Below are 26,761 nucleotides of genomic sequence, written 5' to 3' on the forward strand. Positions count from 1 at the left end.
AGAGAGAAAGGGGGAAGTGGGGGAGAGATAAAGATAGAGGTTTTGTTTTGAAATCTCAGTAGGGTTAGGTGGAATGAAATGAGGTGTGGGGGCATGGGGTGGTGCTAAGTGCCACCTAATTGCTGGTGTGAAGGCTGGCACGGGTGATGTAATTAGGGAGGAACCTGACACAAGGGGACTGATGCACATCTGATACATCTGATCTCACAGAGATTGTATCTGTGCACAAAAGACTTGTACAGGTTCCAACACAAAATCCCTGCACTGAGAAAGGAAGTGGACACAGTGACCCACTCCTGACTAAGAAGATATTTGCAATTGAATTGATACCTACTAGGGAAGGAAAAATCAGTTTTCTACAACAACACTGGGTATATGAACCACATCCCAGGGCAGGTGCCATGCCCATGGAGTAGTTGGTTAACAGAAAAGGGACTCCATGTTCTCTTTGTGTGTGTACTTTTTTTTTCTTTCTTTTTGGTTTTTTGAGACAGGGTTTCTCTGTGTAGCTTTGTGCCTTTCCTGGAACTCGCTTTGGAGACCAGGCTGGCCTTGAACTCACAGAGATCCGCCTGGCTCTGCCTCCCGAGTGCTGGGATTAAAGGCGTGTGCCACCACCACCACCACCACCACCACCACCACCACCACCACCACCACCACCACCACCACCACCACCCGGCTCTTTTTTTTTCTTATTGGGTTTTTTGTTTATGTTGAGAGAAAGAGAAAAATGACACAAAGCTGGGTGGCTGGGGATATGAGGAGCAAGAGTATGTTCAAAACATATTGTATGAAAAAATTAAGTTAAAAAATATGAACAAAAATCCAACTTATTTGGAGTCGACACACAGACACAGGTATCTGCAGTGGCTGAGAAGTGAGCAAGCCCCTTGCAGGGCAGAGCTGCCAACTGTTTTCTTCGATCTGTTGCAAGATGCTCATTCATAGTGTGAAATAAATTGCTGGAGCCCCAGGAAGATCAGGAGGAAGCAGTGCATGAGGGAGAGGTCCCCGGACTGGAGCAGCATCTCCCAGGAACCGCTGTGGGTCTCTGAATGGAAAAGTCAGCTCCCAGCCCTTCTCTGGCGTCACCTCATAGCAAATGTGTCTCCTCACCCGTCTCTTTCCTTCTTCCTTTGCTTCTCAATCATGGTTATCAAATGGGAAAGTTCATTGTGAAAAACAAGAAAGGAGAACCAGAGAGCCATGAGCCTGCCTCACCCACAGGGTAATTTAAAGAGGCTTTGATGAATACATATCAAAGTCACACTTTCCGCACCAAATGTGACTTAAACTGAGTTGATGCACAATTATGCTGTTGCCACTTAGTTGCATGTGTATTAATTTTGGTTTTGTGTTTTATTTTAAAGATTTATTATGTGTACAGTGTTCTGCCTGCATGTATCCCTGCAGGCCAGAAGAGGGCACCAGATCTTATTACAGATGTTTGTGAGCCACCATGTGGTTGCTTGGGAGTTGAACTCAGGACCTCTAGAAGGACAGCCAGTGCTCTTAACCTCTGAGACATCTCTCCAGCCCTATTTTATTTTATTTCCTAATATAGTTTGGAACCAGCACCTGCTTTAAGCCCAAGAGCTTAAATGTATAAGTTAAGTACCTACCAATCTGTGTGGCCTGTGGTAACTGGTGGGGAAAATGACCCTGGCTTACATAACAAACCTCTGGGATTCAGTTCTGAAAATAGAAATTCAGAGTCTCAGCTCTCAAAATTTGTGACCTTCGGCATGTAAAGCTCCTCCCTAGGTACAGATAAGATATCCTCATCTGTAAAGTTGGGAGGCTGGACTAATTGATCTTTCATGTTCTTTTGGATTATTTCTAAGATTAACAATTTTAGAATTCCATTGATAATTTTTTTTTTTTCCGAGACAGGGTTTCTCTGTGTAGTTTTGGTGCCTGTCCTGGATCTTACTCTGTAGACCAGGCTGGCCTCGAACTCACAGAGATCTGCCTGGCTCTGCCTCTCGAGTGCTGGGATTAAAGGCGTGCACCACCATCGCCAGCATTCCATTGATAATTCTTGGGCTCTACCGTGCAGTCCTTTTAAACTGATATTATTTACTTACTGAATAAGCAGCCATTGTGGGGGCTGTGAGGCCCACCCTCAGCCCTCCCAGATGTGCCCTGGATCACTTGATGAGAACCAGGTGTTAGGTGTGAAAGGTAGGCAGGCTGCCTGAGTGTCCTACCTTGTTGAGCGTGTTGAGGGCTGCCTGGGCTGCCGTAAGAGCAGGCTCAGCTTTAGCCAGGTCCTCTTCACAGTCTTTCTGCTTCTGCTGCACCTCCAGCATGATCAGGGCCACCTTCTGCTCCTCCTCGTCTGCAATGGCTTTCTCTCTGCTCACCTTGGTGGTCTCCACACCCACCACCTGAATCAGCTTGTCTGCATCTTCGTTCTTCTGCCTCAGCTCCACCTCCTGGGTGGCAAGCTTGGCTTTCAGATCGTCTACCTGCATCAGAGAACACAGGGCCCATCAGGAGCAGACCAGAGAGACAGTGCTCATGGCTCCATGGACCTAATGCTACAAAATAGAACTGAGAGCCCACTCATACACAGAGGTGGAAGGCTGCATTCTCAAAAGGAACCAACTCCCTGAACTGGGGGGGGGGGGAGAAAGAAAAAGCATGCAGGATGCCCTTACATGTGGTAGACTTTCCTGAAATCTACATGCCTAGAACCTTCTCCTTGACACCCAAATGAGGTGGGATGCTTCTCACTGAATGAGTGCTTCTGTCCTTTAAAACTCTGTGGGCCTACATCCATGTTTGCTGCTTGTACTATTCACAATTTCCAGGAACTGGAACTAGCCTAGGTGTCCATCAATTGGTAAATGTAGTATATATACACACAACGGAATTTTATTCAGCTGTGAAGAAAAGAAGAATCATGACATTTGCAGAAAATTTGATGAAAACTGGAAATAATTCCTTTAAGCAAAATAAGCCAGGGTCAAAAGAACAAATACCACACCACGTTTTATCTTATATGCAGATCTGAGATTTAAAATCTCTCTCTCTCTCTCTCTCTCTCTCTCTCTCTCTCTCTCTCTCTCTCTTTTATAGGTCATAAAGCTATAAAGGGGCTTCTGAGAGGGGAGGAAGAGGTCTTAAAAGAGGTGGAAATGAAGGGTAATGAAGTAAAGTATAGAAGCAGAAACTAGGAGAAGGAAGTAAAGTAGCTAGGGGTGGGGGGGGGAGGGAGGGAGGGAGGGAGGGATGGTATCCTAGTTCATTTCTCTGTTTCTGGGATAAAATATTGACTAAAAGCAACTGGAGGAGGAAAGGGTTCATCTTATGGGTTACTGTCCTTAGGTGGAAGCCAGGGCAGGAGCTCAAGGCAGGAACTGAGACAGAGACCACAAAGGACAGTGTCCACCGGCTTGCTCTTCATGGCTCATATTCAGCTACTTTTCTTATACAACTCAGGACCACCTGCCTAAGGTTGGCCCCACCCACAGTGGGCTGGGCCCTCCCCCATCAATTAGCAATCAAGAAAATGCTGTACAGACATGTCTACAATTTCTCAGTTGAGTTTCCCTCTTTCCACGTGTCTCCAGTGCGTGTGAAGGTGACAGAAAGTAACAATGGCCGTGGGGGAGGGAAAAGAAGAAAAAAAGTGTAATGATGCATGGGAAGAGGCCATGATGAAACTCAATTCTTTCCCATGTAAATCTAAAAATTTATTATTATTAATAAAATCCTTTATGTGCCTAACATCCTACTTCCCTGTGCTAGCTCCTTAGCAAGATCAGTAGTCATTAAAGTGATGTGTTGCCAGATGTGCTGAAGATTCACAAAAGGGAATGTCTACTCTGCAGCCTGAGAGTCCAAGTGTGTGAACGGACAGTGTCTGGGCCCTGTATACAAACATGGTCAAGCCTGACCCATGACCTCCAGAAACTGTCTGGGGAGCTGACCCCTTACCTTCAAGAGAAATGAGAAAAGAGAGAGATAATAAACTATGTGCTCTCCCTCCATGCCTAGAAATAATTTAAAGGGAGTCCACGTGACACTGCCTAATGACTACCTCAGGAAGCCAGCCTGCTTCAAGTTAGAGCTGTAGGCAGTCTGATTAACATCTTGTAGCCACAATTCAGAAAGATAAATACTAACTCCTACAGCAGTATAGCAGTTGTCCTCAATGGCCAGAACCTGGTTAATAATATATAATTAACATTATTTTTTGTCACTCCCAATGTAGGTCCAAAGAAAGCCCTAACCCATCCCATTGAAGACTGCTTTCTAAGGAAGCCTGCCTCTGCTTCCCCAGGTGATCACCCTCCAGCCAGGGCCTTCTCTTTCTGTACTACAAAGCTCCCCTGCCCCTCCCCTTGGGTTTTGGCTAAAGACAAGCACAGCTGTGATGCCAGACTCCCTTGCTGTTAATAGGCTCTGATTTGGAGGCTGTGGATAGCCTCCACTTGTTTAATTTTTACTAATTTCCACAACCCTTAACCACAAATGGATGACCATACAAAGATTAGACAGTCAGAGCACCAATGACCCTAGCCAGCTGCATTTCCCACACAGCCTCTGATGTCAAATGTCACATGGAGGCATAATGAAGCCCCGTGTGTGGATTAGAGAGGGCAATCCACTCTCTGTGTCTCTTCAGATGAGCAGAGTGATGGTTTGAGACTGTGCTCACTGGGCCAGCATCAGCATCATCAGCATCACCACCACCACCACCATCATCACCACCACCAGCATCACCACCACCACCATCATCACTGTCACCATCATCCAGGAACAAGTTGACTATGCAAAGACCCAGGTCCCACTCCAGCCCCTACTGAGACACAAACGCTGGAGGTGAGGGCTGGCGGCCTCTGTGAATTCCAATGCTAGCCTGGGTTTTTGAGACTGGCTGACCTAGCGTACTGGCCTTTTCAAGTGCAAAGGGAAGACAGACCTATTTATTCTGAAACGCTAAGAAACCGTTTGTGTTTGCAGTATGGCTCATAAACCTTACATTGCAGGCTGACCTCTTGCCTCTCATTTTCTTGCGGTCTATTGCATGCAACAACCACAGATTACTCCAGAGCTCCTGGAACACGTCAAACAGATTCGAGTGCTTTATGATGCAAAATGCATAAGTCGAAAAATAAAACTGAGGCTTAGACGCCTCTGATAATTCCCCTTTCATGGCAGATCAAAAGAAAGAAAAGGAAAGGGGGCAAAAAAAGAATGTTCTTTAATTTTGTGTATTCATGGAAGCCAGAGCCTGTTTTAACCTCAAATAGAGGCTGCTCCTTGGAACGTGTCTTATATTCACGAGTTGGAAGGTTAATCTGCTTCCATCTCCCGTTGTTCAGCTGCGGAGTTACTTCTACAAGGACAAAGATGCAATTGTAAATCAAAATGATTGAGCTGCATAATCACCCAGTCAGCAAACACACCAGTAACTTTTTGTTTCTTTTTAAATCTTGAGAGATTTGAGAAAATTGAAGTTTTTTTTCTTTTTCTTCTTCTTCTTCTTCTTCTTTTTTCTTTGTGGTTGTTTTGTTTTGCTGATTGCAGATATGGCTGTGACCTCAAGCCCAAGGTAAATAATCCTCTTCAGGATGAATAGGAGTTTAATAGCTCTTAAGCTATGATGTGGGGTGACAGCAGGCTCCTGCCAGTCAGGAGGAGGCCACTCCTTACTAATTACCGACAACAGGGAGCTCAGGTTCATTTTAGGATTCTTCAACAGAAAAAACAAGCTAGAGGAGACTGGTTTAGAGCTTTCTTGTTCTTTTGTGAAAGCATCCAAGCCACACTTTGCATGGCTCCTTAATGCCACCAAAACAGGAATATGAAAAAGGTCTTAGGAACCTAGAAAAGACTCTTCCCATCATTCTGGGGCTCCATTCTCAGGGAAACACCCTATGAGAGGGCGAAGACATCAGGGCTGTGGGTGTTTAAGGACCAAGCACATAGTGCCAAAGAGAGAGGCTTAACTTCTCTTGGAGTCCTCTCCAGAGCCCCAGAACCCGATGATGCTGAGAATTACAGGAGCTGAAAAGAGGCATCTTTCATGGTTGGGGTGGGTAACACTGGCTTCCTGTAGCTTAAGGTGCTTGGGGAGGGCTGTGACTCAATCACCTCCTGGAGAAGGGCACTTAGGGTAACCAGAAGGAGCAGACAGTCCAGCAAGGGGTGGGGGTCCCGGGCATCTTTCTACCTCATCCATTCTCTACAATCAGCCAACTCTTCCTGTGAGAATTTGGACTTTGTATTGGTCACTTTTCTGTTGCTGCAATAGAACTCCATGACCAAGGCAACTTAACAGAAGGAAGGGACTGTCATTTGGGGCTCATGGTTCCAGAGGGATAAGGGTTCATCGCCATCATGGGAGGGAAGCATGGCAGCGGGCATAGAGTCTAGAGCTAGAAACAGAGCTGAGGGCTTGCATCTTGAACCACAAACAAGAAGCAGAGAGAGCGAACTGTGGATAGGGGATGCTTTGAAGCCTTAAAGCCTGCACCCCCAGTGATAGACTTCCTTCAGCAAAGCCACACCTCCTAAGCCTGCCCAAATAGTCACCACTGGGGACTAAATACTCAAATTCCTGAGAATATGGGACCATCTCATTCAAACTACCACACACTTTAAAGTATCTTCCCTCTCAGACACAGATGTGCCCCCTTTCTGCCAGTGTGTTTAGTTTTCTAACACAAACATCTGATCTCTATTTAGGGAGCAGAGTTGTGTGTTTGCATTGGAGAACACCCCTCACCGAGTCCTTATAATTAGGATGACGCCATTCCAGTTGCCATTTGACCCTGAGTTGACCAATGAGGATCCAGATCACAGAGACTGACTCTGGGCAGAGTGGCTCTTCAGAGTCAGTGGTTCTTCATCTGGGAATGTGGCTCAACATCCTGGGAAAAGACACTGGGGTTGGTTGCCAGGCAGACATTATATAAGCCTGAGGTTACCATGGGACCAGAGGTCACCTGTTTGAGCATAAGTGACAGAGAAGACAGCCAAGGAGTGGAGGAAGCCACAATGTATAAGGGCCTAGTGTGAGAAGCTAGTGCCAGCCTGAGCCAAATTAAACTCTACATGATATTTCAATTGCATGAATCAAGTCGTATTTTAAATTTTGTTTTGTTTTTTCTTAAACCAACTTAAATTTTGGTTGGTTAGTTATCAAAAGAGCCATGATAACCGTATCATGTAATTAAAAAAATTACAACACTACACTGTATTTAACCAACATAGGCAACATGTTATTTTAACACATAATTAGAGAAAACTGCTAAGATATCTTACATCCCTTTTAGCAAATTAAGTCTTCAAGTTCCTGGGTATACATGATAACTCTAGTACACCTCAGTTTGGCTTAGCAACATTATTGTTGCTGGTGTTTTGAGACAGGGTCTCTCTGTATAGTCCAGTCTCAAATTCAGGATCTTTCAACCACAACTTCCTGAGTGTTGGGATTACAGGCATGTACCATGACTGACTGGGATTATAGGCACCATGACAGTTTGAGATTATAGGAATCATGACAATCTGGAATTATTACAGGCATGAACCATGACAGCCAGGAATTACATGACCACCTGGAATTACAGGCATGCATCATGACAAGCAGTTGACACCCCTACCAAGTTTTCTCTTTTTCTATGGTGGTAGACATCAAACTCAGGCCCTTGTGCCTTGTGCCAGCCATGTATATATATTTACACATTTTCTCCAACAAGGCTACACCTATTTCAACAAGGCCACATCTCCTAATAGTGCCTCTATGGGGAGGGTCATTTTCTTTCAATCCAACACACACACACACACACACACACACACACACACACACACACTCGTGTGTATCCATGTCTGGGTATGTGCACTCATGAGTAAAGTGCAGATGTCTGTGGAGGCCAGAAGACGGTGTTGGAGCCCCTGGAGCTGGAGTTATAGACAGGTGTGAGGATGCAGGTGCTAGGAACCGAACTTTTGTCCTCTGCAAGAGCAATATGCACTCAGAACTACTGAGCCACCTCTCCAGTCCCTATCACACAGTTTTCATTATTACCATAATCATGAGTGCTTCTCATATAACATGTATTAATAAACGAATTTGCATCTTGTCTGAGTCAGAGCTGTAACATTCTTTTAGTGGACTCACACTGATTAAGATCATGGAAAACTGACATACTCAGGTGGTAGAATTCTGTTAACAATGTAATTCAAATTATTAGCCTTATGCCATAATTGTGATGGTATAATTTAACCATTTCCTACCAAAAAAATCAACTAAAATAATGACAGATAAAGTGCTTATACCAGAGTTAGGAATGGAGATGCCACTTTTACTAGAAGAATAATCTATGCAGCCACTGATAAGTGTTTCTAGAATGCTCCCCACTCATGCAGCATTGCCCAGTCAGCCTGCACCCCTACTGCAAGCCTAGAGATGCTGTGGGAACTGCTTGTCTATTCACCCACCATATACTCACACGTCCATTTGATCACGTATTTCATAGAGCACCTACCATGTACTGGTCTTTGAGATGAAAGATAAATGAGTCTTGCTCTTTTCTCCCAAGGACTGATAATGATATATGCAGGGGCAGAAATGTAATTCAAGGAAGGGACCACAGATAAGGGCACGCATAACTCTGTCAGCTTAGAAGTGCTTTGGGAGGGATAGCAAAACCACTCAGGATGAGTTGACAAAGTGCAGGCATTGGTGAAGACCCACAGACAGGAACTAGCTGGAGCGGGAAAAGCATAGAGTGGAACAGCATGCAAGGGCCCAGAACATAGCCAGGGACCCTGCCCTGAACACTGTTCATTCGTTAATTTATCCATGCAACAGCTATGTCATCCTGTCCAGTCCTTTAGGTTCTTGGGATATGGTGTACAAAGAGACAACAATTCCTGCCCTTACAGAGCTTGTAGCCAACTGATGGCAACAGACAAAATTGATGATATAACTAAAAAGTAACTTATAAACTATGCCAGGTAAGGGAGCACTCTATAGAGAAGTTGTAGGCTGGAATAATGGGGAACAAGAGTGAAGAGGAGTGGCAATATTTACTGCAGTCAGCAGAGCAGGACTTATTGGGAAGGTGACACCAAGCAAAGCATTGTCCATGGGGATTCTAGAGAGATGTCCAGGTAGAGGGAACACTGATGCCAAGCCCCAGTGTATCTGAGCAGAGGGTACAGAGACAGCCTGGCTGGAGGGGGATGATGCAGGGATGGGTTAGTAGGAGATGAAGTCTGAGAGTTGGAGGGCAGGGATAGAGGAGATCCTTGGAGTCACTGGGAAGCAGAGAAGCGGACCATAAGGTCTGGAGCAGAAATGATAAGGACTGATTTCTGTTTGAAACCCATCACTCTGGCTGTTCTCTTGGTGACAGAGATGGCAGAGGGACAAAAGCAGAAGCAGATAAGTCAGTTCTGAGAGTGTCATGACTGTCCCAGTCAAGATGTCGGGAGCTCAGACTGAGCTGGTGCCAGAGCAGGGAGTGGGGTGGAGAATGTGAGTATACTGTGAAGCCTGAGCTAACAGGCACATTCTTACGACTTGAATGTGAGTGGGGAAGAAGGGAGGAGTGAGCAGAGTTGAGGATGGATCCACGTTTTTGGGCTGAGATGGATGATATGGGCTAATAAGTGAAGCATATTTGGAGTGGAGGAGAGACCAAGAAGTCACTCTTATCAAAACCAATCAGGTAGGAAGCATTTAGAAAAGATCATGAATTGATGAAATAGGTTAGTGGACAGATTTCAAAATATTTAGGAAACACAGAACATGGGGATTTTTGGATGTGGGAGCTTTCTGGTGTGGGTCAATGGGTAGCTAGAAGTGGAAATCACAGAAATAGAGAACACAGAAGGAGAATCTGGTTCTTGGTGAAAGAAGATATTGAACCGGAGGCTGAGATTCTCCACTATGCACACAGAGAGCTAGATTTACCTAATGGGATAACCTGACCGTGGCTTGCTAAATAGAGGTCACCTTCATTGTGAGCATGGGCATTTATGCCTTCTTCAATGTCTATTCAAAGACACAGCATCTGAACAAAAGAAAAACCAGTGTCTGTCCTATTAGGTCAGGACACATTTCACACCCCTCACTTCCTGGCTACAACTCTCTCTGCACAAATAAATCAACAGTTGCCAGAGAGGAGGAGGGGGGATGAGGAAGAGGAGGAGGAGGAGGCGGCAGCAGCACAGGTCCTGGGGGAATTGTGGAGGATGTTCTTAGGACCTCTAGGTGGTCACAGGAGGAAGGAAGGAGAAGTGGGAGGCATCAGGAGATCTGGTACCATACTGGGGACTCTATTCTGATTTTCCCTATTTCAATTCAGAGATCAAAAGAAACAGAAGGAAAATGATAAGAAAAAAAAAGACACCTTCCTACAGCACAGAGGCACATGAGGTAAAGCGCCGGTGCACTGCCTGGGATCTGTGTGCTTCAGTTTTCCATGCACTGGAGCTCTGAGATAGGATGCTGGTCATCACACAAATGATTTGATGGCAAACACTGAACTGATACCAATTTGCCTGAAGGTAAACTGAGGAAAAGATTAAAACCCAACCTGTACAACAAACAAGGAAGTTGAAGATGAAGAACACACCATCACCAGACTAGAGAAAACATGGCAGAAGCTGTTGGATTCCCAGGTACAAAGAATTCCATGAACCCATTTGCAGAAAACCAGACAAAGTAAAAATCAATTGAGTGTACTGATAAGGATGAGATGAGGAAGGACTGTTAGGACATTAAGACGCAATGGCATAATTAAAATTCACCTTGCAAGCATATGAAGCAGAAGCAATATTATATACTATGAAAATATTATTAACTTGAAAACCTCTCCTACGATGCAGAGAAAAAGGCCAGCAGGATGAAAGCCACAGTGAGAACATAATAGATTCGGGCACAGGAACTGGTGCAGCTAGCCATTCATTGCTCCTAGAGGAGAGGCCAGGCCAGATGAACAAACCACACAGTAGAAGAGGGATTTTCCTATCAGATTGCAATGGCTCACTTCACCCCCAGAGTGAACTTAAGTCCTTTAGACACATTGTATTCTGAATCAATGAACCAAAATAGGCAGGAGAGAGAGAAGTCCAGAGAGACAAATTCAAAAGCATAATTCCAAAGGCAAAATTTAGAAACAAAGAAAGGGTCAGATACTTTCGGTAACACTGGATATTCATCAAGAGGCCCCTGTATCTACAGGAACATGTGATGTTCATTAGGGCAAGCATCATGGTACCTTCACTGTGCAAATTCCTGAAATGCCACCACCTCAGCAGCTGGTTTGTTTATTGATAAACAGAGGCTAGAAATGGTCCCTTGAGGGGAAGGTTGTATTTGACAAGAATGGGTGGAGGCAAAGTAGGTGTTGAAGTTCTTCCAGTCCTTAAGGGCAGAGCGGAAGGTTGGAAGAAATGAGTAAATAGAAAAATACAGAAAGGATAGGATGAAAGGGGCCTTCTTATCATGACCAACTACTTATAAATAGTATAAGAAATGCATGAAATCAGACAAGATTTATTGAAATACAAGGCTCTAAGTATTCTTTGTCAGATAATGCAGTACACACACACACACACACACACACACACACACACACACACACACACACAAACATACACACACGAAAATGATCACATCCCTGAACCACTTCTCCCCATCATTCATTCACTTTGGTTCTGAGTATGAAAGATGTATGGTTTGGGTATGGTGTGTTCCCCAGATGCTCATGTGTTAGAAGTGTGGTCCTCAGTGTAGAAGGCAACCAGGTCATCAGACCGCTGTCCTTACAAATGGATTAATGCTGGTCTTATCTCACGGGACAGGACTGGTTCACACGACAATGGGTTGTTATCAAAAGCAAGCCTGGAATCTCTTAATGCCCTCTTCTGTATACACTGCACATATCTGTGTGGTTACCACCACCATATGGCCTTCAGTGGCAATTTGCATATGTAGATGCTGCACTTTTGAATCTCCAGAATTGCGAATTAAAAAAAAATAAACTTCCTGTTCTTTATAAAGTATTCCACCTCAGGTATTTTGTTATAGCAACTCAAAACAGACTATAACGGGAGGGCAGTGAATGAAGAAAAGGAAAGAAAATGGAGGAGAAGGAAAAGATGGCAATGAGGAAAGGAGAGGAAGTCCCTCAGAGGATTCCATCCTCAGTGAGTGGGAGCAGACAAGACCAGAAGCTAAAGATGTGCACTTCTGCTGGGGTAACTTGCTCTTGACTTTTGCTCTTCTTTCTGATACTGTCGGGGCTTGAGATGACCAGAGAAGGTTTCCAGACCTTTACGTTCAGTGCCGTGGTTTGGGGTTGCTCCTTACTAGGCGGAACAGTGGGACACTGCTTACCTGGCCTGAGGTGCTGTGCAGCTTCAGCAGCCCATTCTCCAGCCGCTCCACCTTGGACTGGAGTTCTTTTCCATTTCTGTCCAGCAAGCTCTGGTAGAGTCTGATGAACTCCAGAAAGGACTTGGGGGTCGTGTAGTTGTAACGCTGCTCATTGGTCAGGTAAGACTGGGATGTCTTATTGACACTTGTGTGGACAAAGGCCATGAACTTGCTAATTGACTGCTTCACTGCAGGCTAGAATCAGAAATAATGAGATTGAAGACGACTATCCAACCCTTCACCTTCATGGAAAGTTATGCTCGATCATTTTACCCAACCCCCAACTTTCACCTTGACCTCTGGATGTCTGAGGGGAGGTGGATGCTAAGGGGAGCCCTTTCTCCTCTTACCTCAATGTTCTTGGTGTTCTGTAAGAAGCGGAGGCTCACAGACTCCAGGGCCTGCTGAGGCCACTCATGGAACCAGTTGATAGCGGTACAGTTCACAATGGCTGGGAACTTCCTGCTTCGAATTCTCAGCTTGTCCCCCACAGGGGAGAAACAGAGAGTCACCTGAGACATCAGAAGGGGAAGGAGAACCAAGAAGGTATCAGAGAAGTCCATGGAGAAGTAGACACGGGTTCAGATTGTTGCTCTTCAAGAAAATTGAAAAGCATGCTGAACAGGGATGGAATCTTCCCATGTGAGCCCATCCTTCTAGCTAAGAAATCAATAATGCCAGAGCTGCTCTGTACATGAGAGGGCCCTATTCAGAGCGGAAAATGATATCCTGGAAGTGTTGCTCAGCCAAAGAAGAGCACTGCATCTTCACCACTTCCTCCTGAGACAGTTCAGAGGGATGTTGTCCAATTTATCGCATCCTATAGCCACCTTTGGCCATGCCCATGCCCAGCGGTCAGTCTTGCTGTACCTTAAGTTGTCGCCGGACTCTGTCTATGAAGAACTTCCAGCAGTTCTCTCTGCTGTCGAGGAGACCTTGGCTTTTGACCTCATTCCTCACATTGCTTATAATGTTCTCCACCTCGTCGTCAGAGTAGAGATCGGGGATCTCACCTGGGGATAAGTGGGGCACAGATGGGTGGCTTTGACATTGTGATAATTGATGTAATCAAACAAAGGGGGTTATTTGGCACTAAGGTACAGGTCTCTTGGTTTTCTATCAGGTTCAACCTCACAGACTGGTGAAACCAGACAGGTACCATATCATAACAAGACAGGAAGCAAGGGCATTAATAAGAGGAAGGGTATAGAGTATATTTTGTTATCTTGTGGTAACACCCCACTGGTCATTTCTTTTTGTGTTCAAGGCACTTATGCACCAACTAATGTGTTATTGACCTTTATGGAAACTGTACCCTCAAGGAGTTGACTGTTTAGAAGGAAATATAAACCATACTTATCTATAAGATTTTTGGTAAAAAGTGGCCAAAGGCAACATTCAGCTATGTGCATATAGTAAGGAGACGGAGGTTTGTCACTTCCGCCAGGACAAAGGAAGCAAGGCTGGACTGCTGGAAATTAGTGTGTAAACAGTGCCTTAAGTCAAGGGGGTAGCGGGTGAATTACCTAAGAATTTTGCAGACTGTACTTACAGAACTAACACTCACAAAATCAGGGTTGGCTTCTATCTTAATTTGTATCCTAGTGTGAATTTTAAATGGATCAACTGTTCATTAAAAACTGATTAAAAAATACCAGAAAAGGGGTGAGAAAAAATTCTTATGAGCTTTGAGTGAGAAATAATTTTCTGAATTGAACTTAAACTACTTTAAAAGAAAAATAAAATCGATGCTCTCAAATGGAGATATTTGATAACTTAAAAAATGTCAAAACACTAGCATGATTTAGGATCTGCAGAGCATAGACACTAACTCAGATTATTCACTTACTATATAAAGACATTCTTCACAAATAAAAGATTAGTAATCAACACTTGCCTCTACTAGATGTACTTCCCCATGGGAGGCCTTGCCTTCTTGTGGGGGAGAGCGGGGGAGTAGGTTGGGGGGGAGCCTGGGGGGTGGGAGGAGGGAAGAGGGGGATCTTTGACTGGTGTGTAATAAATGAAAAAATTTTCTTAATAAAAAATAAAGACAAAGGCAAAAAAAAGTAAAAAAAAAAATCAACAGAAAGATAGGTGAAGGATGGGAAAGGGGATTCCATAGTAGAGAAAATAAAATTGTCTTTTAGACACATGGATAGGTGCCTAGCCTTGTTGTAATAACAAAAATGTTGATCAAAACCAGTGATGTTTTTGTTTATATACATTGGGTTTGCAAATAAAAGACTCTACACTCACTCATAGTAACAGATGTATATTGAAAGTGAATCTAATTGTTGATTTTTAATCACATTGGCAAGATCTTAAAGTGAGATAAACCATTTTAATGAAGCAGTATAAGAATAAAGGTGTATGCTCAATCCCACAAATGAACAAAATTTAAAAACCCAACAAACACATAAAATCAGCATAGATAACGAGGGTTCTTCCTGGAAATGCCCAGATGTGTGCATGTTAGAAAATGAGGGAAATAGTTTGCTACGTTAAGAGATTCAAGATGAAAAGCAGGGTCTAGTGAGACGGCTCAGCAGGTGAAGGTTCTTGCTGCCAGACCTGATGATCAGAGTTTGATTCCTGGAACTCACAAGTGGTGTTGTGGGTATTCTACGCTTTTGCCCTTTTGGGGGCCCACCATCCAGCTCCCAAATCAATCCACACACAGAGGCATATTCTTAATTATGAATGCTTGGCCTTAGCTTGGCTTAGTTTCTAGCCAGCTTTTCTTATCTTAAATTATCCTGTCTACTTTTTCTTAGTCTTACTCCATGGCTTGCTGTGCATGTAGCTGGGTGGCTGGCCCCTGATGTCCTCCCCTTCTCTGGCTCCTCCTCCCAGATTTCTTCTTCCATATATCCTCTCTGCCTGCCAGCCCCGCCTATCCTGTCTCCTGCTTTGCTATTGACCAGTTCTTTATTAGACCATCAGGTGTTTTACACAGGCACAGTAACACAGCTTCACAGAGTTAAACAAATGAGACATCAATGAAAGTAGCACACCTTGAAATAATATTCTACCACACACAAGGAAGGAGAGAACTCACTCTTTCAAGTGATTTCCCTCTGACCTCCATGTGCACTGTGGCACACATCTGCCTCATGGCTCACACTAAAGAAATGTAATAAAATATTTTTTAAAGGGTTAAAACAACAAAACTATTAGAGTAGAGGCAGAGCTAGCAAACAGGAATAAGTAAGATTTGTCTTAATCCAATGATAAATATCAATCCCAAACATGCTAACAACAAAACACTAAATATTTGCCTTTAAATCAGGAACAAGACACACATAGCTGTTGTTTCATCATACAGGTTGTTTCAGACTGCACAAAACATTAAAAAAAAAAACAGATGCATGCATAAAGATAATTAAAGCAATACAACTATTATCATTTGAAATCCAATTTTAAACAGAGAAAATCTACGACAATGTTCACACTAATAATTAGAACTCACAAGAGTGTTCAATGCCAGCCTTACTGGATACAAAGGCAACATAAGAAAGTAAATTGCGCCGGGCGGTGGTGGCGCACGCCTTTAATCCCAGCACTCGGGAGGCAGAGCCAGGTGGATCTTTGTGAGTTCGAGGCCAGCCTGGGCTACCAAGTGAGTTCCAGGAAAGGCACAAAGCTACACAGAGAAACCCTGTCTCGAAAAACCAAAAAAAAAAAAAAAAAGAAAGTAAATTGCATTTTTGTTTTCCAGCAAAAGAAAAAAGTTAATTTAAAAGTTATCATTTAGAATAGCAACAAAACTATAGGCAGCTAAGTAATGAATACATAAAATGTGCAAGGTCTTAGTTCTGAAACAAAGCGTTATTGAAGGAAAGAGATGAAATCATTACTAGGAAGAGAGAGACATGTACACATGGAGTGTAATGTGATGAGTATCACACCTGACACAGAAACAAAAACACAAGACAAAAACCACAATGCAAAGTCTCCCAGTAAAGCTAAGATTGTTAAAGAAATGTGAAAGTGGTCCTGGGGTAAATTAACACAATAAAAGTGAAATATTTAGAAGCCGACTCAGATAAAAAAAAAATAAAGACAACAACATCTAATATTGTTGGCATGCAGTAGGACAGACCGATAAGTACAGATGCTAGAACACTTCAATATCAACACCACAAAACAGTGAGATCATGATGTGAAAATAAATTCCAGGTGGATTAAGAACGTAAATAAAACAAATCAAAACAGGAGCAATTTACATATTAAAATTCGGGCATGGAGATAGGACAGAATTTCTGAAACAGAGCATGAAAAACCTAAGATGTTAAAAATATGGCTTACTTTTATGACATTATAACTAAATTGGTATGATGAAAGTTAGGTAAAGACTTTAAAATGTCTTACCACCTAGACAATGAGGAGAGGGTTAGGATCCAAACTACAGAAAGAACATCTACAAACTCCTAAGTAACATCCTTCCAAGGGCCAAAGGGTAAACTATGTAAGCAAGTACCTCATACAGGAGGGGTGGAGTTATCCAGTAAAGACTTAGCATGTGGAGGTCAAAGGGTAATTTGAAGGGGTGAGCTCTCTCCTTCTCCTGTGTGGCCTTCAGGGATTGCACTTAGGTCACGAGGTTTGGCAGGAAGTCCCTTTACCCTCTTCATTTAATATGTTAAATAAATATTTGAGCTGCCTATTTGAGCTCAAAGTCACTTGCCAAATGGAAAAGGAAAATGATGAGATTTCATTTTTTCCTGTTGACAAAACCTAGCGTCAGATAAAGGAGTGTTGGTGAAGTTGGGAGGAAAAAAAAATATAGGGAAACAACACAGAGTCCCCATGGCCAGATCTGAATTAGCAAAGCCACTGTGGAAGGCAGTTTCATGATTTCTTTGTAGAGGTGAAATGCATATAATTGGACAGTCAAGTCACCCAGCACATATGGAACATCTACTTAAAGAAACTCTCATCTACAGAGGGACAAGTCTTAATCTTTCAACATCACTTCCAATCCCAAGTGTGTGTGTGTGTGTGTGTGTGTGTGTGTGTGTGTGTGTGTGTGTGTGTGTTTACTGATTTTTGAATGTTTAAAATATTCTGTAAAGAAAACAGTCAGTGTGGGGGTGATAATGGGAATATTGCGAATTTTATTCTTCGGATAATTTAGTCTGGGAGAAGGATCTCAGATGGTTGTTTGGATTTCACACCACAGAAATAAATATATTTTAAATTAGAAGGGGCAGGTTTAGATATGTTTGAGAGCCAGGAAGCAAGTGAGACAGAAATCAAAAGGAGAGATGGGAGAGAGAAAACATCTGACTTGGGATGGCTCCTGCTCAGATGGAAGGCCTGATCTTGGAGAGGTGGAGTAGAAATGAGGGAGGCCAGGAAGAACTGCAAAGAAACTCAGACACCATGAGGCCCAAAGGAGATGGAAGGCTCTGGTTCAGTGGTGTAGATCAGTCTCAGGGCTCTGAGTTTGAGGCGGGGCGGGGGGGGGGGGAGAATGAAGGAAGCCGTGGATTAGCTAACTAGTTAAAAAGCACTGTCATGATGTGAGGGATGAAGAAATCTCATGGGTGTCAGGAAAGCCCTTATGCATTGTTGCTGGAACAAGTCATTATGCTAGCATGGTGCATCTGTACCCAGAACCATCCACAAGATCCCATTAGGTCCTTAACTCTTGGAAGCCTTTGTTCCTTCTCCAAACCAGCATGGCAATGCCAGTGCTGCAGAAACGCCAGAGATGGGAGAAGTTCTTACGGGTCTCCCTGCCCATGCTCCTTTCAAGAGAACTTGATGTCCTCAAAGTGTGCAATTTAGCGAATGGTCTCCAATACTAGTGTGCCTTGAACTATGATCTTGTTGCTCATATGAACCAGTGCACATCCTTGAACTACTACTGCACCTGCAGTAACCCGGATAGGAATCTTATGCAAATAATCTAAGTCATTTGAAAGATCGAAATAGGGCTGGGGCGATGGCTCACCAGTTAAGAGCATTGGCTGCTCTTCAGAGAGGTTCTGAGTTTAATACCCAGCACCCACATGGTAGCTAATAACCAACTAACTCCAGTTCCAAGTCATCTGGCAACTTCTTCTGGTCTCCATGGGCACCAGGAACATATGTGGTGCACAGCCAGCCATATGTGTAGGCACAATGCCCATACACATAAAATAAATTAATATAAAAAAATAAGTAGCATGCCTATAAAGTACCTTGCACTATCATTTGTCAAAATTAAGAACTTGCAAATGGAGTAATATATTTCAGCCTCTTTCGCTAAAAACAAAGATCAGAGAAAGCTGCTAGGAAAATAAAAGGTATTTAGTGTATTGGGAGTGTTGGGGTTTAGGTCAGGGTTTGTGTTGTTTCTGTAGATTACTCAGATGAAGTTGGCTTGTGCCACATTCATGGTTTCTACAGTGGTCAGGGTTTCTAGTTCTGTGGCCTCTGTCTGCACTTCCCTGCACTTCCTTGTGTGTGAGTGTGTGACAGCCCTCCCCCCATCCTAGATATTTGTAATTGACTGGTCTGCATCCTTTTCACCTCTGTCCTTTGAAAGATGCAGAGCTGATGTACCTTTGATGTTTCTCTAAAATATGGTGCATATTGAGGATAAGAACCATGGTCTGCAGGCGAAATTTTGTTTACTGTCTCTTTTTGGTGTGTCCTACAAGCTAAGAATGTGGACATTCTTAGACAACCATGAATGTTTGGAATAAAATAATATTTACTAGCACACAAAAAACTACATGAAGTTCAAATTTTATTGTCCATGAGTCATTTTTATTGGGAGCAGCCATGCTCTTGTGTTTATGTATTGTTTGTGCTTTTTTTTGTATTTCAGTGACAGAGTTGAGCGGTTGGGACAGAGATTACGTGATCTGCAAAAGCCTGCAGTATTTACTTTCTGACGCTGTAGATAATGTTTGCTGCTCTGAGCTTGTGGACCATTCTTAGTCCCAAGATGCTGGGGCTTTTATAAAGTCACCCAGGCTCATCTGCTGGCTGTGGCTGGTCTTCTCAAGATCCTAGGCACTTAAAAAAACATCACTGGATGTGTATCTAGTGACACACATATCTGAACTGTGAGCAAAGTTCCAATTTTCAGATGTGTTCCTTTATTTCTGACAAGAATCCTGTCACTTACTCTGTGATATATTAACACTAGGCTTCAATGAAAGCTGTCAGAGGGAATTTTGTGATGTACATGGAGGCTCTTTAAACATCTTAAAACTTTCCTTCTAGGGACTCATCTCTACCCCCAGGTGTTTACAGGCTACACTAATATGCAAGCCAGATTAGGATTTGTGTAGTTAGTATGTGCCTTAGGGTTTCTCTTGCTGTGAAGAGACACCATGACCACAGCAACTTTTATAAAGGAAAATACTTAATTGTGGCTTGCTTACAGTTCAGAGATTTAGTCCATTATCATCATGGTGGGAAGCAAGGCAGCGTGCAGGTGGACATGGTGCTGGAGAAGGAGGTGAAGGTTCTTACATCTTAATCCCACAGGCAACAGGAAGTAATACTAAGACACTGGGTGTGGTTTGAGCATAGACGAGACCTTAAAACCCACCTCCACAGTGACACACTTCCTCCAATGAGACGACACCTACTCCAACAAGGCCACATCTCCTAATAATAGTGCCACTCCCTTTGGGAGCCATTTTTTTTCCAAACCACCACAGTATGAGAGACTCTGTTACTTTAGTATGGCTCAGTCAGCCAGAGCTTGGGATGGAAGGGAAGTGCTTGATTCTGTATTACACTTGCTTGTTCACTTTGACCCTACCCTACACCCTACTGTTAGATGGAAAAAAATAATAAAAACCTCTCCAAAACCTGCTTCCTTTGTCCCCAGAAGAAAAAAATCAGGGAGTTGCAGTGGCTATTTCAGTGCTCATGTTCCTCTCTACCTATGGCATGAAGAGTTACCAAAATATCTACAATGACACAGCATTCTCATGGTCTTATCCACACAGTATTATGTACTTCAGTTTAAAAGACAATTTCCAGATTGTCTTTTAGGATCCAGGAGACATTAAGTATAAGAAGAAAAGTGAAATAAAAGTCCTCAAATGGCTAATGGTTTTATTAGCTTGTTTTCCTAAACTGGATAGTAGCTATTTAATCATTATGTTTTTGTGTCTTGGGATTTACTTGGCACCATAAAATTAGCAAACAACGGACAGTATAGTTTTAGTATCCTTAAATTTACAGTCTTCTTTCAATATGGTGGGAACGTTGTGTGCAGCCACTGATACTTGAAAGTGGACGAGGCCATTTCTACTTCTGGCAGTGGAAGAGTGAAAATGTACTACCAAGAGGACATGAAAGTAATCTTCTGAGATGGGTGAAGAGGATAAGGTGCAAAAGGAGCATTGGAGGTCAGGATGTGTGAGAAGAGCATCAGGGAATTGGGAACTGCTAACTCATAGTCAGGCAGTGAGGTAGCAATGGGAGGAGGGGCAGCATGCAGAAAGACTACTCCCCTCTACTAAAGGGTCTTGTACTCAGTCAGGAATTCATAAGGGAGTATGGGTTAGACAGATCCTGCCTCAACTATTTTACCAGGGGACTGCCTGGGAAAGAAGGACATGAGTTAAAAAGTGCCATAATTTGTCATAGCAAAAATTGACAAACTGGGACAGTCTCAGAAATAGGTAGAGAGAAAACAGCATCAGTTGGCTATCTCATATACATATAGACTATAAAGGGAAGGCTGACACAGGGAGGGAATCACAGATACAGGGTCTAGAACAGAAGAGGAAAACAAGAGGGTCATCATTTAGGCTCTTCTTCTTCTTTCTAATTTTTTGTTTTGTTTTGTTTTGTTTCTGGCATTGTCATCACGGCTTGATTTTGGCAATGATGTCATAATACCAAGAACTGAAAGTGTGGGAGGAAACACCACAGCCTATGCCATGAGGTTACTGGCTCTTTGGGTCAGACGTTTTTGGGGGAGGGTAGGACCGATAGCATACATTTATTGCACATTTACAGCCATCCTGACTTGCAGGTAACTACTACAATGTACTGAATTATTGGCAGGAACAAGCACCTAAGGCATCAGGTATGGGAAAGGCTTTCACAACCCAGCCTTTCACTGTGGCAGATTCCTCCCTTATTTCTAGAGCCCAGCTTTTCTGACCTTCAATTACAAGGTATTGTTTCCTCCTTCCACTGTGAATTCCACTAACAGTGATAGCACAACTGAAGGATTCCTGAGAGATGTTTTAGGAACCTCTATGGCCTTGACTGGACCAGCATCCAGTTGCTTTCCAGCCAAAGATTATCTATTGGAAAGTAAAAAGTAAAAGATAGGCTCTGGTCCTCTCTGTGGACATTGATACCTTCAAAGGGAGGTGTAGACTGGAGTTTTCCTGTGTCCTGCAGCTGCTCAGTCCCAAATAAACACAGTTTTCCCATGTCCCACAGCCACTCAGTCCCAAGTAAACACACAGAGGTTTATGTTAATTACAAGCTATTTGGTCTATGGCTTAGGCTTATTAACTAGCTTTTTCATCTTAAATTAACCCATTTCTATTAATCTATGCATCACTATGTGTCTCGTGGCTTTACCTGTATTCAATTACATCTTGTTTGCCCAGCAACTCTAAGTGTCTGTCTCAATTCTGCCTTTCTTCTCCCTGTCTCTTTCTTGAATTTCCTGTCTGGCTATAACCTTTCTTACCATAGGCCAAATCAGCTCCTTTACTAACCAATGGTAGCAACACATATTCACATACATACACAGCATACAGAAAGACCATTCCACAGCAGGAAGGGTATTAAAAAAAACACAAACAACAAACAAACAAAATCCAACAATCCCCACTTTAACATGTATGGGCAAAGTACAATCTTTGGAAAACTACCCTGAAGGGGAAATCATGCACCTGATGGCTCCCAAGCAGGCTGGCTGCATTTCTACTAGGCAAGGCTTCAGAAATTCATCTGCATTTCAACAAAGTTGTCTTTTAAATGAAAGAAATTAAAAGATACTTCATTGAGGAATGAAATTCCAGTTGGCTGAAGCTGAACAATGTCTGTGCCTCAGACGTTATTTTAGGCGAAGGTGACTGGGCTGGACTGTCGCCAAATGAAATACAGGATGAAGATGGCATCATGCCCAATATCTCTAAAGCTGTGAGTTTTGGAAACTCGGTTTTACCCTCTTAGTTGTTTTAGAAATTAGGTTTTAAGATAGCTTTGGGGTGGGAGGAGAATTGGATCCCTCTCTCTCTCTTAATACAATCACAAAAAGTGTGGTGAGATTATAGGTTAAATACTATGATAAGATGTTAAAGACAGTATTTAAGAAGGGAACAGTTGTGATTGGAGGAGAAAAAGTATACAAGTTGGCAGGAAAACTCTTAGATATAAAGCTAGTTTAAGCAGAATCAAGTGGGGAAGAAATAAATGTTGGCTCAGTGTTATGCTAGAAGCCAGCACAGTGAGGAATCCAGGACAGAGCTACTCACTAGAAACAAGCCATGACAGAACCTGCTAGTACATAGTCTGGGTCAGGAGTCAGTGGCTCTCTATGGAACGACTGTCATAGACCACAGGAGGCAACGCTATATGCACATGCCACGAAGCAGTGACTCTGAAGCAGTGACATCATCCTGAAATGTAACAATTATGGTATGGGGGAAATGGTAGAGAAATATTCTGTGATCATAGTCCTTAGATTAAGAGGTATGAAATGGAGCAGGGGTGGGTCCTGGAAGAATGGGCTTTTGAAGTAAAGGGAACTGTGGTGGGACATCTGTATACTGAATGTTCTCGTGACCCAGGTAAAAGGTGGTTTACATGTATATTTGAATGCACATTCTCTTTATTGACATTAATATGCATTTATGCAAATGCATAACCTATTGTCATATGCAAAATTTATCAACTACATTGGCTCATTGGTGTGCTTTATCTTTTCATGTGACTATGTACATATCTTCAAACATATGTAATTGGTTTTTAGAATGCCTTATGTAAATCATGAATTCCTAAGTAAGTAAGAATAACAAAGTTGCAAGAACTAAGCTTCCTACTTCCTCAGTTGTGGGGCACTTGGCAATTCATGTGGACTTCACTGGAGACTGAGAACAGTTAGATGGAGAATTTCTTTGTTTGTTGCTGCCTCCACTTTTCTTCATCAAAGTTCTGAATCCTTGCTGAACTGACTGTTGACTTGATCTCACGCTGTGGTGCTGGTGCATCTTCTCTCCCTCTGTCTTCTCCCAGCATCTAACCACTCTGAAGACCTACATATGTTCCACCTTCTCTTTCTCATGGGTACTCTGAGGAAACAGCATCTACTCTCTGAATTAGAAAATTTTCAGATGACTCACTGCTCCTCTTCCCTTGATCAGATCTTATCCCACAAAGAGTCTCAAAATGAGCGCTGATCCACAGTGAAAATAGACTCTAACAGCCAGTGGGGCTGTAAGCTGCAATTGCCCTGGGGAGGGCTTTGGCAAATCAGCCCTTCACTATGTGAGTTTTCTGTTGCCTACAAACTGACTTTCCTGACCTCAGACCACCTCTCCATCTTTAAACGACTCAGACTTTTTTTTTTTTTAGAGGTTTTCAATGTAAAGACTTTCTTACCCGATGCCAGGAGATCATTGATAAGCACCAGGAACCTCTCGTCAGCCACGTGGGCATCAGTCATGAGAAACACCGTGCTGAGATTTTTCACCCCAGCTTTCAGACACAGGCTGGCCAGGTCCACCTGCAAGATTGTCAATATTAGGGATTCCTCAGAAGAGATTGGCAGCTCACTCTTCAGGAATGGAAGCATTTGCTTATCTACATCAGTTGGACATCAAGCAAAACGGCAATGAGAGGTAGGGAGGAATACTATTTTTCAGAAAGGGGTAGGGAACTCTGCCACATTTCTAGGCAGCTCCTGCAGAATGATAACCGAAGTGGTCCTTTCCAAAGGACAAGTATGGTCCTTGCTCAAATGTCATCAAGTATGTCATTAAGTGAATAACACTCCAGAAGGCAAATTATCAGAAAAGTCATGTACTAGGGGCTAGCTGTATGGGAATAAATGTGTCTCATACCAGCAACACCTCGTGCTCTTATGACGAGCTCAAGAGAAAGACTTTGATTGAAAAAAAAAATGTGCTGGAGAACACAGACATAGGTGCAAACACAAAGCCACCCATGGGAAACCCAGTCAAGGCTGAAGATGGATGAAATCTGGGGCTAAGATGCCAAGCCCTGAATTTATCCAGTGTAACCCATCTTGGCTCCTTGTAGTATAACTATTACAAGGTTTACATTGCATCCCACTATGCTTCATTCTCCCTAGTGCCCTTCAGAGCTGACTTCCTGATGACGTCACACATTCTTTTATTGTAGAACTTCTGTAGTATTCAAATAACACTTCAAAGGCAACTGGCTTCTTTTTGGATTAATGGTTCTTATCCTATACTTAGGATCTAAGACAGTGTTTCTCAATTCTCCTTAGAATCACCCAGAGCAGTAGATCTCAATTTGTGGGTCATGACCCCTTTGGGTGTCAAATGACCCTTTCACAGGGGCCACTTAAGACCACTGGAAAACACAGATATGTACATTACAATTCATAACAGTAGCAAAATTATAGTTATTAAGCAGCAATAAAAATAATTTTATAGTGGGGGGGGTCACCACAACATAAGGAGCTGTCTTAAAGGGTCACAGCATTCGAAGGGTTGAGAACCACTGACCTACAGTATCCTTTGAGCAGTCCCGATGCCCAGGTGGTTCCCCACACAAGCTAAATCTGAATGGCTTAGGGAGGGAGGCAGACATCAGCATTATTGGAAAATCCCCAGAGATTCGGGTACATAGCCAAGATTAGTATAACACCATTCTGTAAATGTTCATATCCCAGCCCACTAGCTTGTCTTTGGAAACACTGAAGAAAGACCACATCCAAACCTGGATGGGGTCAGTGTTGACAAACTGAGCTGTGGTTTCAGAGCAAAAGTGAATATCTAGTACTCTCATCACTGCCTGAGAGATGATGAGGGCAGGTGGGTAGGTCTGGTTTAGTGCTGGCAGGAGTTCTTCTAGGAATACAAAGGACAATTCCTGATGGAAATTATACCATAACTTTCTACAGTGACATGGTTGTGGCTGTAGATACAAGAGGCTGCTGGACAAATGACAATTGGAAGTCCTGTATACTGCCCTTCTTCGCTGTCCAAAGCATAGACTGTGGCTTCTATCTGAAACCAGAAAATGTCCCAGAAGGTCCCAGAAGCAGTGGTTATTCCCTTTCTTTTAAAATATGAATTTCTTATAAAACTTGGTCAGACTGTCTACTAGAGCAGCTAGCAAGCTGTGTGCTAAATTTGATACAGACTGGGCAAGAGCCCAGGCACACTGGTGTAAAAGGGTGGAGGAGGTCCCATAGAGCTGACCCTGGAAAGGACACTGTGGAAAGAGTGCTGAGCCTGGAAAGAGCCCCTCCTATTACCAGCCTGGGAACTAAGGAGAACATGGACAATTCATAGGAGGTTCTGGGTAGGGGGTGTAGAGAACCAAAGAAAGATGACAGGGATTGTAGGTGGTGAGAGAGAGGCAGGATCTCCTCCCACAGTTGCTGAACTTACCTTGAAGTCAGGGATTTGGTAGCCTTTGCGCAGGGTGATCTGGAACACATCCATGGAGCTGATGAAAGCTGCCAGCCTCGTCAGACTCTGCTTACCACTCCCTCCTACGCCAACTAGCAGGGCATTTCCTCGAGGGGACTCCAGGATTCGGTTGATGTGACAGCTGAGGAGGAGCAAGCAGAAGCCTATCACAGAGGCCACTGTCCACAGTGAGGGGCATGAAGGGCATGATGGTTGCAGAGGAAGCTGGAGCCTCTCTTGGAGGTATAACTGAACTCTGGGGAACTTCCATAGCTTGTCCTCCAAACTTGGTGTCACCTTCCTGCCCAAGTGCACTGCAATTGTCATTGTTTTACCGAAAGCCAGAGGCCCTAGTGAACCAGGCAGAATTAGGGAAAAGTCCAGGGCAGCCTGGCAGTCCTGACAGGGTGAGTGGTGAGGCTGGAGAGGGACTCTGGGTGATTTTCTTCTTCTCCCTCACTGAATCTATCTCTATCCCAATTCCCTCTTTCTTACCTACTTGTGACTTTGGATAAAAGAGGGACCATGAAAATGAAGAAAAGTAGAAAACATGCTACTAGGAAAACAATCAGAGAAGTCTAGAGATGCTAAAGGCAAGGCAAGAAGTATCTGTCTTAGGAAGAAAGGGAACAAAGTTAAAGCAACTGGAAGAAAGCAGGGAGTCCAGGCTAAGTCTCTGCCCTCTCACTCTTCCCAGATGCTGATGTTCAAGCAATGGATATTTGCAGATGCTGAATGTCAA

At 43.3% G+C, this 26,761-nt stretch overlaps 1 protein-coding gene across 2 annotated transcripts in view; it reads right to left on the bottom strand.

The window, feature by feature from the left end:
• Nucleotides 1–26,761, bottom strand: part of Dnah9 (dynein axonemal heavy chain 9) — a 356,165-nt gene that overhangs the window by 134,030 nt on the left and 195,374 nt on the right. For both annotated transcript variants that reach the window (XM_006973518.4, XM_076542621.1), the window contains 6 exons: nt 25,999–26,161; nt 23,996–24,119; nt 13,277–13,419; nt 12,757–12,918; nt 12,368–12,601; nt 2,211–2,471 (listed from right to left, as the gene is read on the bottom strand). In XM_006973518.4, the coding sequence (XP_006973580.1) occupies nt 2,211–2,471; nt 12,368–12,601; nt 12,757–12,918; nt 13,277–13,419; nt 23,996–24,119; nt 25,999–26,161 (1,087 nt within the window). The remainder of the gene's footprint in view (nt 1–2,210; nt 2,472–12,367; nt 12,602–12,756; nt 12,919–13,276; nt 13,420–23,995; nt 24,120–25,998; nt 26,162–26,761) is intronic.

Source organism: Peromyscus maniculatus, chromosome 8 (assembly GCF_049852395.1).
Source record: "Peromyscus maniculatus bairdii isolate BWxNUB_F1_BW_parent chromosome 8, HU_Pman_BW_mat_3.1, whole genome shotgun sequence".
Taxonomy (NCBI): Eukaryota; Metazoa; Chordata; class Mammalia; order Rodentia; family Cricetidae; genus Peromyscus; species Peromyscus maniculatus.